The sequence below is a fragment of the Acipenser ruthenus genome, chromosome 53, assembly GCF_902713425.1.
Source record: "Acipenser ruthenus chromosome 53, fAciRut3.2 maternal haplotype, whole genome shotgun sequence".
NCBI lineage: Eukaryota > Metazoa > Chordata > Actinopteri > Acipenseriformes > Acipenseridae > Acipenser > Acipenser ruthenus.
The window spans coordinates 7,599,624-7,616,212 of NC_081241.1; the positions used below are offsets into that span (position 1 = coordinate 7,599,624).

The window sequence follows — 16,589 nt, forward strand, 5'->3', positions numbered from 1 at the left end:
ACAAGAAAAGCAAGCCCATGCCATCCCACTACCTGCACCATGTTTAACACCAGGCATGAGGAACTTCTGATAAACTCTTCATCCAAACAAGAAAAGCAAGCCCATGCCACCCCACTACCTGCACCATGTTTAACACCAGGCATGAGGAACTTCTGATAAACTCTTCATCCAAACAAGAAAAGCAAGCCCATGCCATCCCACTACCTGTACCATGTTTAACACCAGGCATGAGGAACTTCTGATAAACTCTTCATCCAAACAAGAAAAGCAAGCCCATGCCATCCCACTACCTGCACCATGTTTAACACCAGGCATGAGGAACTTCTGATAAACTCTTCATCCAAACAAGAAAAGCAAGCCCATGCCATCCCACTACCTGCACCATGTTTAACACCAGGCATGAGGAACTTCTGATGAACTCTTCATCCAAACAAGAAAAGCAAGCCCATGCCATCCCACTACCTGCACCATGTTTAACACCAGGCATGAGGAACTTCTGATAAACTCTTCATCCAAACAAGAAAAGCAAGCCCATGCCATCCCACTACCTGCACCATGTTTAACACCAGGCATGAGGAACTTCTGATAAACTCTTCATCCAAACAAGAAAAGCAAGCCCATGCCATCCCACTACCTGCACCATGTTTAACACCAGGCATGAGGAACTTCTGATAAACTCTTCATCCAAACAAGAAAAGCAAGCCCATGCCATCCCACTACCTGCACCATGTTTAACACTGGACATGAGGAGCTTCTGATGAACTCTTCATCCAAACAAGAAAAGCAAGCCCATGCCACCCCACTACCTGCACCATGTTTAACACCAGGCATGAGGAACTTCTGATAAACTCTTCATCCAAACAAGAAAAGCAAGCCCATGCCATCCCACTACCTGCACCATGTTTAACACCAGACATGAGGAACTTCTGATAAACTCTTCATCCAAACAAGAAAAGCAAGCCCATGCCATCCCACTACCTGCACCATGTTTAACACCAGGCATGAGGAACTTCTGATGAACTCTTCATCCAAACAAGAAAAGCAAGCCCATGCCATCCCACTACCTGCACCATGTTTAACACCAGGCATGAGGAACTTCTGATAAACTCTTCATCCAAACAAGAAAAGCAAGCCCATGCCATCCCACTACCTGCACCATGTTTAACACTGGACATGAGGAGCTTCTGATGAACTCTTCATCCAAACAAGAAAAGCAAGCCCATGCCACCCCACTACCTGCACCATGTTTAACACCAGGCATGAGGAACTTCTGATAAACTCTTCATCCAAACAAGAAAAGCAAGCCCATGCCATCCCACTACCTGCACCATGTTTAACACCAGGCATGAGGAACTTCTGATAAACTCTTCATCCAAACAAGAAAAGCAAGCCCATGCCATCCCACTACCTGCACCATGTTTAACACCAGGCATGAGGAACTTCTGATGAACTCTTCATCCAAACAAGAAAAGCAAGCCCATGCCATCCCACTACCTGCACCATGTTTAACACCAGGCATGAGGAACTTCTGATGAACTCTTCATCCAAACAAGAAAAGCAAGCCCATGCCACCCCACTACCTGCACCATGTTTAACACCGGACATGAGGAACTTCTGATGAACTCTTTATCCAAACAAGAAAAGCAAGCCCATGCCATCCCACTACCTGCACCATGTTTAACACCAGACATGAGGAACTTCTGATGAACTCTTCATCCAAACAAGAAAAGCAAGCCCATGCCATCCCACTACCTGCACCATGTTTAACACCAGGCATGAGGAACTTCTGATGAACTCTTCATCCAAACAAGAAAAGCAAGCCCATGCCATCCCACTACCTGCACCATGTTTAACACTGGACATGAGGAGCTTCTGATGAACTCTTCATCCAAACAAGAAAAGCAAGCCCATGCCATCCCACTACCTGCACCATGTTTAACACCAGGCATGAGGAACTTCTGATGAACTATATATATAGTACATTGCATTTTAATCTTTGAAAAACACTGTAAGTCGCTTTGGATAAAAGTGTCTGTCAGATAACTAAATAATAATAATAATAATAAAATAACACTGACAGGCATTTTCCATTCATAGCCTGCTCATATTAGGAATGCACGACAGAGCAACTATATCTGAAATACAAGAGAACACAGCAACGCGTGCTCCCTGTACTGCCATACCGTCTTAATACTGGACTGCTGCCAGCATTCATTTGTAAGTGTGTGTGAGTGTGTGTCTCTGTTTGTGTGGGTGTGTCTGTGTGTCTCTGTGTGTGAGTGTGTGCCTGTGTGTGTGAGTGTGTGTCTGTGTGTGTGAGTGTGTGTCTCTGTGTGTGAGTGTGTGTCTGTGTGTGTGTCTCTGTGTGAGTGTGTGTCTCTGTGTGTGGGTGTGTGCATGTGCTGCTGTTTAAGACGCCGTCACATCGCTATCACCACACTCTACAGATTGATACCTCAGATGTCACTCTCACACACACTCACCCTCTAGTATTCCCAGATGCGACACCAGCTCGGTTGTAGAGAAAAAGGGAGAATTAGAACGAGGAGGAGAAGACTCGACTGTCACCATGGAACTGATGACGACACGTTCTCGCACCTCTCTTGTGAACTCGAGCACGGGGAATGGGAACGATGAGGTATCTGATGAAATCACCATGCCGGCTCCCGGCTCACCGAACCTCTTCAAACTGAGAGACAGGACCATTCTTTCAGAGGAGAAGCGCAGGCTGTGCGGCTGGGCGCTCGGCATTGCCCTCTCCGGGATTGTTCTGATGATTCTGCAAACCGAACTTTGCTGGTTCGTCTGCGGCAAGGTAGGCTGCTTCGAAATACTTCAAATAAAAAAAAAAAAAACTGTGCATTTAAAAAAAATAGTTTTTCTAAATTAAGCAGCTGCAAACGCGCCTTCAGAATTCTGTAACATACTTCAGTAACTGTAACTGTCATTTTAAAACCTTTTACTTCCTCAACGATAGTAAGTTTTAGAAGAAAATTGATTACAAAATTTAATTTTTTTTTCTTTTGTTAAATCTCACCCATAACTATCAAACGCCCAACGTTGCTGACTTTAGATACGCTATAGAGGAACTTGAAAATGCCTCGAGGTATTTGTCATCACATTTATTAAGTTTCTTTTAGTATTACTATCAGGGTTGGGTTGAATTTCAATTCCATTTCATTCACTTTTCATCGATTCCAACACATCACTGATCAAACTTGCAATGAGCAGCATTCTGTTAAAATGAGCTTCTCACAGGGACAACACATTACTTACATTGAAGTCACTCCTGTTTGTGAGTCAATTAAACTGGCTTCAAATGAAAGCAGTTGAACAATCACAACAATTATGATGTCTCTAAAATATAAATTCAAATTCCTTCAAAGGAATTGGGAATTGATTTTCAAAAGGAATTGGAAATGGAATGGCGATAACTTACTCGAATTATGTTAACCGCAAAAGTCAAGTCTAAATAAATAAAAAATACACCTTGTGTTCAAAATGTTTCAAAGACAAAATCAATCCCATTGCAGTGACGTCATTTCAATGACGTGTTTGTATCGTCATGCGACTGTCCGACTGTCCCGTGGGCAGCACACAGGACTATCCCCTAGAACAGTGGTACTCAACTCTGGCCCTCGAGACCTAATCCAGTCCAGGTTTTTGCTCCAAGCAAGTTTTAATGTAGTTAATTGAAGCTGCTAAGAGGCAATTAACTAATTTAGCACCTGGTTGGAATAAAAACCAGGACTGGAATAGATCTCGAGGGCCAGAGTTGAGTACCAGTGCCCTAGAAAATGTCCTGAGGTCATCAGGTGATTCTTAATGGTTTGGTTTAGGGTTAGGTTTTAGGGCAGGGGTTGCTTAAGGTTAGGGTTGGGTTGTGTTATGGTCAGGAAGGCTTGATTTCGTAGAGTTGCCCAGCTCTGGAAGTGAAAGGTGGAAGTGCTTGTCAAATGCCCTCATCTGATGCCCTCAGGACAAAGGGGGTATTATTATTATTATTATTATTTATTTCTTAGCAGACGCCCTTATCCAGGGCGACTTACAATCGTAAGCAAATACATTTCAAGTGTTACAGTACAAGTAATAATACAATAAGAGCAAGATAAATACAATGACTCTGGTTCAAGCAAGTGTGACAAAATACAATTCAATAATACAGCCGATAACAGTGATAGTTAGATCAGGATATGATTACATACAAAATACTACAGATTAGACACTTGGCAGGTTACAGTACTCTGAAGTAAAGGATTAAATGCAGTAAAATAGGGGGCAGATAAGAGCAAATAAAGTGTATTTAAGGAAGGGTGATAAGTGTCCCAGGGGAAGAACAGAGGAGTTCTACAGGTGCTGTATTTTTGTAGTTGGAGGTAGTTATTTCAGTGATGTTGACAGGGGCTTAGCGTACATTGAAGCAGCCGAGGCGCCTGCCTCGGTAAAAATCGGCTAGGGACATTTTTGAAAAATACGGGGAAAAAAGTACAAAAATATATCTAAAGATTTTTTAAAAAAAAATAATGTGACCACTTTCATTTTTAGGACTAGCATAATCGACATGTTTTTATATTATTTATTTATTTTTATTTTTTTGCCATTTCTTAAGTTTGTAACATTACTGTGATATCAGGCTGTATAGAAATTTTACAGCCGGGGTATTGAAACTTCGCTACGCAGACCTATTAGCTTCTCATTGGTCAGTTTCCCGAGTTACGCCGCGTGCAGCTCCAGAATCAAGATTAGGGGTCAGTGGAGTCTGACCCAGATCCGCTCAATACAACACCTTATGATACGACTCCAGTGAATCTGATACCATATTTTGTTCTTGTTAGTGCAACCGGCCTCTGAAGCAGACGGTAGTCCCGTATATTTTTTAGTGGACGGTTCGGTACTGTACATGCTCAAAGATGAAACGAAGAAACCAATCTGTAACGCATATATATATATATATATATATATATATATATATATATATATATATATATATATATATATATATATATATATATATGAGAGAGAGAGAAATCGCACGAGTCCTTTCCCTGTCAAAAACATACCGTTTTAATTAGTTCTGTATTCTGGTATGTGTCTGTGTTAGCAGAGCCAAACATTGCGTCTCATCATTGCAAAAACAAAGCACATTGTAGCAAACAAAACTGAAGCACAAGAAGAAAAAAACTGTGCGCTTTGTCTTTCAAGTGAATTAAATAAATAAAAAAAACACCTTACAAATAAGAATATAAAAAATACAGAAATGTTCCATTCAGTACATTTGTAATGGGCTAATACTCGCAGTAAGCGGGAGAAGTGGCAGATCCTCCCGGGTCTCGAGTTACAGGTGAGCTCACAAGAGCGATACAGAGACGCAACGATTTGCATGCGTCACAACAGAACGCTGATATTAACATTAATAATGATCGCCTGGAGAAGGAATATCCGCGCACTTCATGTGATAAGACAGGACACATTTTAACTGCATGTGTCGTCAGCCTGAATTTCATCATTTTAGTCGCCAATACAATTAGCATACTCGATTCTAAGCTTTGCACACATCGCGCATTTTGGTGGATGGTGGAATGATGCGATATCTGTCGTGGCCGTGGTTCTGTCTGTTTGCGCTATCATTGCTTGCAAAGTGAAGTTTCGTACACAGGAGTAGTTCAGTACGATACCATATTGTGTGCTTTCCCTGAATCAGGTGTACCAACAGTAACGCAAATACGAGATGACTTAAAAAGATCATTATAGTGAATGTTTTACTGGTAATATTTCCATCAGCTTACAAAAGCTTTTTTTTTTTTTAAAGACCATTGACGGTTGTTTTGTTAACCACAGAGAAGGGATATGCTGACGCTTACAAAACAGGCCACAGCAGCCAAGGAGTTTCACTTCATTTGAGCTGCTGATACTGTGGACTTGTGTTTGTTTCATTCATAGCTCGCACTGAGGATCTGCTACTTACTGTCACAGCGACACCTACTGTACCCTCGAGTATCACACCCTCATAAGAACTGTGTTTTTGAAAAATTCACAGCAGCACCACCAGTCTTCCCAGTCCCAGCAGTGTCAGCACCAGTCTTCCCAGTCCCAGCAGTGTCAGCACCAGTCTAACCAGTCCCAGCAGTGACAGCACCAGTCTAACCAGTCCCAGCAGTGTCAGCACCAGTCTAACCAGTCCCAGCAGTATCAGCACCAGTCTAACCAGTCCCAGCAGTGTCAGCACCAGTCTAACCAGTCCCAGCAGTAGCATCGGTGTCACCAGTCTCAGCATTAACTTCAGTAGCAGTGAACCAAACGCATGTCTCTCTGAAGGTATAAACACATCTGCGTGTTCTTATTTATAAATTCTATTCTTCTTGTGCTTTAAACCTCCATCCAGATCCTGAAGTCGTTCATTTTACCTGTTAAACAAACCCAGAGTGGAATGAATGACCCTCGAGGACCGTGATTTATTGTACATCCCTGATGTGGACGCCGCTGCCCTGACAGTGTGGCTCAGTGCAGGGGCTGTGGAGGCTCAGTGCTGTCTCTGTGTGGTACTGGCTGCAGGTTCACTGACAGTGCAGCTCAGTGCAGGGGCTGTGGAGGCTCAGTGCTGTCTCTGTGTGGTAGTGGCTGCAGGTTCACTGACAGTGCAGCTCAGTACAGGGGCTGTGGAGGCTCAGTGCTGTCTCTGTGTGGTACTGGCTGCAGGTTCACTGACAGTGCAGCTCAGTGCAGGGGCTGTGGAGGCTCAGTGCTGTCTGTGTGTGGTACTGGCTGCAGGTTCACTGACAGTGCAGCTCAGTGCAGGGGCTGTGGAGGCTCAGTGCTGTCTCTGTGTGGTACTGGCTGCAGGTTCACTGACAGTGCGGCTCAGTGCAGGGGCTGTGGAGGCTCAGTGCTGTCTCTGTGTGGTACTGGCTGCAGGTTCACTGTCTCAGCAGGACCGGGTGTAAAGGGATGTGATTGTGTGGGTCTGCTCTTGTGTTGCAGGATTCGGTCTCTGTCTTCATTATCAGATTGCTGATCAGCCTGTCCACTGTGTGTCTGCTGGGGCTGCTGGTGGCGTTCCACTACAAAGACATCCGGGTGAGTAGCCTTTCAACCCTTATGAGACTTTCCCATAGTAAAAGCACTGCAAAGTGTAATAAAGCACAGAGAAAGCATTGTAAAGCACAGAGAGGTCTGGTAAAGCATAGGGAAGCATTGTAAAGCACAGAGAGGTCTGGTAAAGCATAGGGAAGCATTGTAAAGCACAGAGAGGTCTGGTAAAGCATAGGGAAGCATTGTAAAGCACAGAGAGGTATGGTAAAGGGGGAACCATCCTTCAAATGAGACGTAAAACTGAGGTTATATTTTAACTGACTCTGCAGCAGCAGTTGTGATGCATAGTTCACCCCCTAGTTTCTAAGTCACTTTGGATAAAAGCATCTACTAAATGAATAATTCACAATTAATAATAATTAATAATATAGCTAGTGCTATAAGAGGTATGAAAGGGGGTTCCAAAGCATCGGCTAGTGCTTACTTTAAATTGAGATGTAGAAAGTACTAATTAGGGTAAGAGAGTCGATTTTAAAGATGGTCAGCACTCCTTTAAAGGGAGGGACCAGTGATACTGTTAATAAAGCTAATAAGAGGTGAGAGAATGCATTTTAAAGATGGTCAGCACTCCTTTAAGTGACTCTGCAGCAGCAGTTGTTGATGATGCATAGTTCACCCCCAAGTCTGTAAGTCGCTTTGGATAAAAGTGTCTGTTAAATGACTGAATAATAATGGCATGATAATGCAGCCAGTGCTGATGAGAGGTGTGCCGAAGGGCAGGCTGGTGATTGCCTCATGTTGTGTTCTTCAGCCAAGCTTCGACAGGTATCTGGTAGCTCCACAGTGCGTATGGAGTTTCTGAGGCTCGTGTTTCACCCTGAACAAGCTCTTTATGCAAGACGCTGTTTAAGATGCTCGCTAGCGGTGTGCAGGGTTGCCAGATTGCTTCCTCTGCCCTGTTACAAAGGCAGTGCTATTACTAAAGGAAACAAAAGTGGGATAGAAGTCCTTCTGTCCCCTCCTGATGTGACCCCTTGTTGTCTGTCTGTCTGTCTGTCTCTCCACACAGGTGTTCATGATCGATCATTCCGTGGAGGACTGGCGCACCGCCCTCACTGCCCGCCGCGTCTTCTCCATCTCCCTCGAGCTGGTAGTGTGTGCCCTGCACCCCGTCCCACTGGCCTGGCTCCCGGGGAGCGGAGAGGTGGGGGATGGGGAGGGGTTGAGGAGGAGGGGCTGGAACTCCACGCTCCCCCCTGCTCCCGCCTGCTCCCTGCCGGTCTGGGAGCTGCTGCTCAGCTCCATGATGTTCCTGCGGCTGTACCTGGTGCCTCGCTCCCTGCTGCTTTACAGCAAGATCCACCAGAGTGCCTCTTACAGGAGCATCGGCTCCCTCAACAACATCAACTTCCACTTCCTCTTCGTGCTCAAGCTGCTGATGAACACCCAGCCCGGCCTCACGCTGCTCGCCTTCATCGTCTTCCTCTGGCTCACCGCCTCCTGGATCCTCACTCTCTGCGAGAGGTCAGTGAGCAGCTGAAGTGCCTGTCTGCTGAGAGAGCACCTTAGAATGGGTTCCTCACAGAATATAAAACAGTGAAAACATGGGGAAGCACAGAGAGGTCTGGTAAAGCATAGGGAATCATTGTAAAGCACAGAGAGGTCTGGTAAAGCATAGGCAAGCACTGTAAAGCACAGAGGGGTCTGGTAAAGCATAGGGAAGCTTTGTAAAGCACAGAGAGGTATGCTAAAGCATGGGGAAGCATTGTAAAGCACAGAGAGGTCTGGTAAAGCATAGGGAAGTATTGTGAAGCACAGAGAGGTCTGGTAAAGCATAGGGAAGCATTGTAAAGCACAGAGAGGTATGCTAAAGCATGGGGAAGTATTGTGAAGTGCAGAGAGGTCTGGTAAAGCATAGGGAAGCATTGTGAAGCACAGAGAGGTCTGGTAAAGCACAGGGAAGCATTGTAAGCAAAGAGAGGTCTGGTAAAGCATAGGGAAGCATTGTAAAGCACAGAGAGGTCTGGTAAAGCACAGGGAAGCATTGTAAGCACAGAGAGGTCTGGTAAAGCACAGGGAAGCATTGTAAAGCACAGAGAGGTCTGGTAAAGCATAGGGAAGTATTGTGAAGCACAGAGAGGTCTGGTAAAACATAGGGAAGCATTGTAAAGCACAGAGAGGTATGCTAAAGCATGGGGAAGTATTGTGAAGCACAGAGAGGTCTGGTAAAGCATAGGGAAGCATTGTAAAGCACAGAGAGGTATGCTAAAGCATGGGGAAGCATTGTAAAGCACAGAGAGGTCTGGTAAAGCATAGGGAAGCATTGTGAAGCACAGAGAGGTCTGGTAAAGCATGGGGAAGCATTGTAAAGCACAGAGAGGTCTGGTAAAGCATAGGGAAGCATTGTAAAGCACAGAGAGGTCTGGTAAAGCATAGGGAAGTATTGTGAAGCACAGAGAGGTATTTATTTCTTAGCAGAAGGCCTTATCCAGGGCGACTTACAATTGTTACAAGATATCACATTATTTTTACATACAATTCCCCATTTATGCAGTTGGGTTTTTACTGGAGCAATCTAGGTAAAGTACCTTGATCAAGGATACAGTAGCAGTGTCCCCCACCTGGGATTGAACCCACGACCCTCCGGTCAAGAGCCCAGAGCCCTAACCACTTCTCCACACTGCTGCCCTTATGGTATGGTATGGTAAAGCATAGGGAAGCATTGTAAAGCACAGAGAGGTCTGGTAAAGCATAGGGAAGCATTGTAAAGCACAGAGAGGTCTGGTAAAGCATAGGGAAGCATTGTAAAGCACAGAGAGGTCTGGTAAAGCATAGGGAAGCATTGTAAAGCACAGAGAGGTCTGGTAAAGCATAGGGAAGCATTGTAAAGCACAGAGAGGTCTGGTAAAGCATAGGGAAGCATTGTAGATCACAGAGAGGTAAAACAATACTTACACTGGCCTTGTCTCTCCACTACGGAGCCTGCTCTTCAGTTGAATGGTCAGCCCTTGCCTCTCCATTCAGTTCAGTGGGCTGAGGCTCCAGTCTGATGAGCACTGTGCCCCTGCAGGCAGAGTGAAGGTGCTGTGGGCAGCATGGAAGATACGGTGTGGCTTGTCGCCATCACCTTCTTGACGATCGGATATGGAGACCTCACCCCCAAGACCACCTGTGGGAAGACAGTCTGCCTGCTCACCGGAGTCATGGTAGGAACACTACAGAGCGGGCTCTTCAGTTAATAACACTGACCTCTCCACTACAGAGCGGGCTCTTCAGTTAATAACACTGACCTCTCCACTACAGAGCGGGCTCTTCAGTTAATAACACTGACCTCTCCACTACAGAGCGGGCTCTTCAGTTAATAACACTGACCTCTCCACTACAGAGCTGGCTCTTCAGTTGAGTTAATAACACTGACCTCTCCACTACAGAGCGGGCTCTTCAGTTAATAACACTGACCTCTCCACTACAGAGCTGGTTCTTCAGTTGAGTTAATAACACTGACCTCTCCACTACAGAGCTGGCTCTTCAGTTGAATGGTGAGGCGTTCCTCTTTGAACCGTACGGTTCGCATCCAGCCCTCACCTCTCCATTCTCTTCGATGCGCTGGGATGCGAGTCATTGCAACGTGCTGTTTCTATGTGTACATTATGTTGAACCATCTGTCCTATGCTGTCTGTAGGGAGTGGGATGCACCGCCATGCTGGTTGCTGTCGTCTCAAATAAACTGGTGCTCAACAAGGCTGAGAAGCACGTGCACCAGTTCATGATGGACACAAAGGACACCAAGAAGGTAGGGCAGCATCACAGCCATTGTGTGTGCTGATGTGCTGGGGAGTCAAAATAAGGTGTTCCCTGGAGCCAGCATTACACTTCAGCCATCAACACCATCAGAAGGATATCTACATCATCATATGGAAGGTAATGCAAATGGATGGAGACGCAGATGGATCACATTAGTTTACTGTAGAGCTAAGCTTTAGTTGGTGCTTATCTTGGTGAGAGCCGAGTTCAAATCAGCATGATACTGAGGTACTGTCAGATTAGCCAGTCTGGCAAACTGGTGTGTGGGGGGGGGGGGCAGTCTACCTGGTGTAGCAGGGGGGCTGTGCTCTGGGACCTCCTTGAACCCTGTTGTGAGAGCAAGTGCTGATTGTGGTTGGTCTCTGTGTGCAGATACGCAACGCGGCGGCCAACGTCTTGAGGGAGTGCTGGCTGCTTCACAGGAGCAGCAGAGGCAGGAGACACAGCGGAGAACACAGGAGGGACCAGAGACGACTGCTGAAGGCCATCCAAGTGTGAGTGAGACCAAGCGACAAACACAAGCATGCACACGTACCTGAGTACTGAGATTTTGAGAACATGTTGAATTATTTGGGGAATTATCAGATTATATTTATTTTTTCTTAACCACTGGCAAAGATATGCACAGGTCATCAGTAGTGTGTAGAGCAGGATGCGTGCAGTGTGAGGTCATGTATCTAATATTTATTCATGTCCATATACACGGGAATGTTGCGCTCATGCACAGCACTCTCATCCACTTCATTGTTGCAGTGTGCATCGTATGGAGAGATCTGATTGGTATAATCCTAAGATTTAAACGTGTAGGAGGAGATTTAATGTCATCAAGCGAGTCTAAAACTCTTCTTACTTTTCCTTTGCCAGATTTCGGAACGCTAGGCTCAAGCAGAGGAAGAAGATAGATCATGGTAATAAAGTGGTGGACCTCTTAAAGGTACGTGCTGGATCAGCTCTCCGCTGGACTGTCTGTCGCTGGGTTATTATTTGTGAGCTCACTGGCGTGATTTGCTATGTTAAGCCAAGGGAACACGAGGCCACTTTCTCAGGAACAGTGGCTTGAAACCTGGTTCCTGGAGACCAGGAGACTTAGTTTGAGGCATCTTTGCTGTATCAAACCCCAAGTCTCCCCTGGTGTGCCGTGCAGTGGCCTGTGTCCCTGTCTCTGTGTGCGTGTCTCAATCTGTCTCTGTGTGTGTCCCTATCGCTGTGTGTGTGTGTGTGTGTGTGTGTGTGTGTGTGTGTGTCAGTGTGTGTGTGTGTGTGTGTGTCTCTGCAGCTGCAGGTGATGTGTGTGTCTCTCACTCTCTGTGTGTCTCTGCAGCTGCAGGTGATGATGTTTGTCTGTTTCTCTCTGTGTGTCTCAGCACCTGCAGAGGATAACGTGTGATCTCAATGCGAACTGGAACAACTCGTACAAGGAGCTGGAGCAGAGGATCGACTCCATGGAGCAGAAGATGGATGCGCTGAGAATAGCCTTCCATGACATATCGCAGCCCCTCTCCAGAGCCGTGCAGCACAGAGCAGAGGACTACATCCTCACGTAGAGCCCTGCGTGAGGGGCTGGGGCTGGGAGGGTGAGTGGCTGGGGCTGGGGCTGGGGCTGGGAGGGCGAGGGGCTGGGAGAGTCAGGGACTGGGAAACTGGGTGCCAAGGTGTCTGAGCATCTGGATTCAGGGTCCCATTTCACCATGAACAACAGGGATGAAAATAAAACTTCTATTCCATAGCAGTTTCACCTAATCCAGGTTTTACTATGAGCTAAATTAGCCGCAGTATGTCTAGGTAACAAGCTCAGGTGTATCTTATTAAACTCGTAGTGAAACCAGGAATGGATCACACTGCTGTGCAACTGGAGTCTGATTCCCAGCCCTGTAGATAGACTTTGATTGAAGGAGGTTTGTAGCTGATTTTATAGTGAAGAAAGCTACAGTATGTTGGTGGTAACTGTGGGATGTTTAGACAGAAAGATCAGGGATGGGAATCAGACTCCTATTGCACAGCAGTGTCTACCATTCAAGGTTTTACTGCTACCCGCTTGATCAGCCTAGTGTGTCTAGGTAACAAGCTCAGGTGTGTCTTATTATTAAACTCCTAGTGAAACCAGGAATGGATCACACTGCTGTGCAACGGGAGTCTTATTTCCATCTCATTTTCTTTTTCTTAGCCTGTGATATCTGAGCAGATCTCAATCCGAGTGCTTCAATACATGTTTTATGCAGTACTCCATGAGAGAGAATTAAAAAGCAGCAAGTAGCTCTCTATCCAAGGCGAATCAGGGTCTAACAGGATACTCAATCACTAGAAACACTGAACAAAGCAAAATGATATAGCAAAATCGATAAACAGACTAACTCGCTATTTTCATAATTACCTTTAACGGATTAACACATTTGATATGATTGATTTAATGAATTAATAAACTGATATTATTAATGATCTTTCCTCCTCTGCACAGGTGTCTGTCACCAGCCACCCGTCTGTCTGCCTGTCTGTCCAACAAGACTCTTGTTGACCAGGAATAGTTGGACCAGAGCAGCTGTTGTTCTATCCTCCTAACACCAGGGGGCAGACTACAGCTTGTGAACAGCCACGGGACTCTGTGGTAAGGAAACTCAGGAAAGCCATGTGCCTCTTAACAAGCAAATCAAATGATTTTTTAAAATCTTTTTTCTTTAAGAACACAAACTGTGACGTGAACAATTAGGGTTGATCTGGGGTGCATTTCCACGCTATGACCAGGTCATCTGGTTGTGTGTTTTCGTGATCAGGTCACTAGACCTAGCGGTCACGGGTCCACTGAACCAGTGAACTCGGTCTGTGGCACGGCTCATGGTTGTAAACAGCGTCATGTGCACATATCTGTGCTCTGAGGTCAGCCGATTCTGGCCTTCTAGCTATTCCAAAGACTAAAACAAAGGGCGAAAGAGCTTTTAGCTGTAATGCACCGAGATTGTGGAGTACATAGATTGCCAACTGATATCAGGGAAGCTCGAGTCACTAAGCTTGAGGTTAAAGTGTCATTTTTTTTAGATTAGCTTTTGAATCCTGATTTTGTGTCTCAATCTATTAATGTTGTCATTTTACTCTTCTCTTTTTATTAATGGTATTTTTATGTTTTTCCTTCACTGTGTTTCTGTTGCTTTTAATTATTGAATTGTTCCTTAGTAACTGTTCTCTTGCTAATCTTCTTATTATTAATCGTACTGTATTTTTCTGTTTAATTTGACTGCATTCTTGTTGTTGATTTTACTGTATTGTAAATTGCTTTTGGGACACTGGTGTGAAAGGCGCTATATAAATAAATAAACTTTAAACTTTAACCAGAGGCATTGTGGGATTGAGGTTTCCTGTCAAGGTGGCAACGCAAGTTTACAACTTGTCTCTGTAACCTTTTCTGAAAAAGATGGACAACAAACATGTACTGAAATGCAGGAAAGATGTATTGAAGGTGGGTTTAAGTTCCTGTGAAGCATTGTTTGATATACCCCAAAAATAAGCACATTTCATTTGCAGTTTACTGCACATATAACACAATAACAGGTACATTTCATAGAGTCACACAAGGCTGAGTGGAGGCGATTGTGTAAATGTGTTTAATATTTTAATGTCAGATGGTTTGTGTAGATTATAAAGTCATGTATAATAATGGGGCTGATATATATTATACACACACATTATTATTATTTATTTCTTAGCAGACGCCCTTATCCAGGGCGACTCGTAAGCAAATACATTTCAAGTGTTACAAAACAAGTAATACAATAAGAGCAAGAGCATTAGGCTCAAAACGATTGATTAATTGCACTAAGTAAATGTTGATCACAAATTTAAAAAAATTGAAATACGATGAAAGCACTTGGACCAAACTAACTATAGTCCATATGCATTGCAATACAGTCTAACACGTTTGCCTAGAGATATATTTTGCATGATTTATTGGTATAGAACTTGTGACAGACATATGTATGACATTAGTCAGCATTATACACATAACCAACCTGTTGGTTCATCAGTAATACTCTGCGACTACATTTTCAACCTCTTTCAATGACCGGGTCCTTTATTGCATTGTGGTCACGTTCACAGGCTCTTGGTCAAAGGTCGCTTAATCCGCTTTCTTCCCTCCAGTTCAGCGCAAGCTTGTGGCACAGAGTCTGAACTGCTCACCCCCTAAGAGAACGTGAAGGGTGGTCCCTCCAGTCCAGGGGAGGCTGTATATTATGAGAACTAGACATGTTCTAGTGTTATCAGACAGGGTGTGTACGTTACTGACACTCATTTATTACAGTGCTGATTTCATGAGTTAAAACCATTTTATACAGAACAGACACTCAAACAAAGCTTACAATCAAGGGACCTACTTTTCAAATCTGTGCACTATTTGTTTTATTCATTTCAGACAATGTCTTCCCTCTCATCAGCAGAACATCATTCTCTCCCTTCTTGTTTTGCTGTTGCTCATTTTGTTTTCCACACTTATTTATTTCCACTCTTTTTGACATCCCTTAAACCCTGTCTCAATTTATAAATCTCTTTCAAAATTCTAAACTGTAACTCAATCAAAACCTATGTACTTTAAAGTCGTAGCCATTGATAAAGGATGTTACCTGCACCTCCACACTCAATCAAAACCTCTGTGCTTTAATTAAACTCATCACCATTGATAGAGGATGTGCCTGTTTCTCTGCTGTCTGGTAAAACCTGGATATTTTATTCCAACAGAAATCCAGTAAAAAATACAATAAATGAATAAAACAAAGAGAAGCTGTGGTGTCTTGTTACTGTTATATTGTACGCTGACAAAAACAGTACTATAGCACTATGTAACACTCATCTTTATTGTTACGTAATTCCATATCTCACTCAAATGAATCAATACACTGAACAGGATTGTTGACAAACATGATGACTGCGTATATTTTAAACAATTTGTTTAACAGATTCCACACGGCCATTTCAGTAAAGCTGTCATATCACAGGAGTAGTGTTGTTAATGGCACTCTGTACATTCATTATATACATGACTGTGACAGGAAAGACCGAGTTTGAGACTCAGAGACAGTATAAAGTTCAAAAATAAAGTTTTTTAATAAACAAAACTACAAAATAAACAGGCACGAGGGCCAAACAAAAAGGTTTCAAAACACAAAACAGACACAAAACAAAACTTACAAGTTAAGGCTTCCAGGCTGGGCGTTGCCTTCACTGGATTCAATAACTAATAAAACACAGCACAAACAAACCCACTCTTCTTCTCCTTCCAGAACTCTCTCTCTCCTAATGGGAGGCTGAAGCCTCATTTTATGCCAGGTGGCTCAGTCCTTAATTGAATAATTAATTAGTTGATTGCTCCCACCTGAAGCAATCAATCTGGGCAGGGAGGAGAATTTAACTCCTTCCCTGCCAGTATTTCTAAGGGCAGAGCCCTGCTCTGCCACAATGACATTTTAAAATAAGAATTCTACAGACCTTGCAAAGCAAAATCAAACCAGCTCTTCTAAGTGTGTTTCTATTTTGCTTTCAAGGACACTTCTTCTTCTGCAGTAATAACTCAAGAGCTGAGCTCTTTTTCAATGAACTGTGATGGAAATTCAAAAAGAATTCAAAAGGTTTTCAGATTGTGTTTCCAGACAAACCGAAATGGGTCAGTTTGGAAACTAATCATATGTGAGAAGATCCTTTAACAATTTTTACCTGGTCCTTCAACTTACAGTTTAATATTGATTTTCTTAGTCATGTGTCAGACACACACACAC

General features: G+C 44.0%; 1 protein-coding gene across 1 annotated transcript; it reads left to right on the top strand.

Moving 5' to 3' along the window:
• The first annotated feature begins 2,569 nt into the window (after positions 1-2,569).
• LOC117432948 (intermediate conductance calcium-activated potassium channel protein 4-like) lies at positions 2,570-14,153 on the top strand. The gene is made up of 9 exons (XM_059016426.1): positions 2,570-2,815; positions 6,979-7,074; positions 8,099-8,553; positions 10,100-10,235; positions 10,712-10,822; positions 11,206-11,327; positions 11,698-11,767; positions 12,198-12,407; positions 13,289-14,153. Exons 1-8 carry the CDS (start codon positions 2,570-2,572, stop codon positions 12,375-12,377), a joined length of 1,416 nt encoding a protein of 471 aa, XP_058872409.1. The 3' UTR covers positions 12,378-12,407; positions 13,289-14,153.
• Positions 14,154-16,589: the final 2,436 nt, after the last annotated feature.

Coding starts and splice junctions, on each gene's coding strand:
- LOC117432948 (XM_059016426.1), top strand. CDS start 2,570: ATGGAACTGATGACGACACGTTCTCGCACCTCTCTTGTGAACTCGAGC. Junction 8,554..10,099: donor ATCCTCACTCTCTGCGAGAG/GTCAGTGAGCAG, acceptor GTGCCCCTGCAG/GCAGAGTGAAGGTGCTGTGG. Junction 10,823..11,205: donor ACACAAAGGACACCAAGAAG/GTAGGGCAGCAT, acceptor CTCTGTGTGCAG/ATACGCAACGCGGCGGCCAA.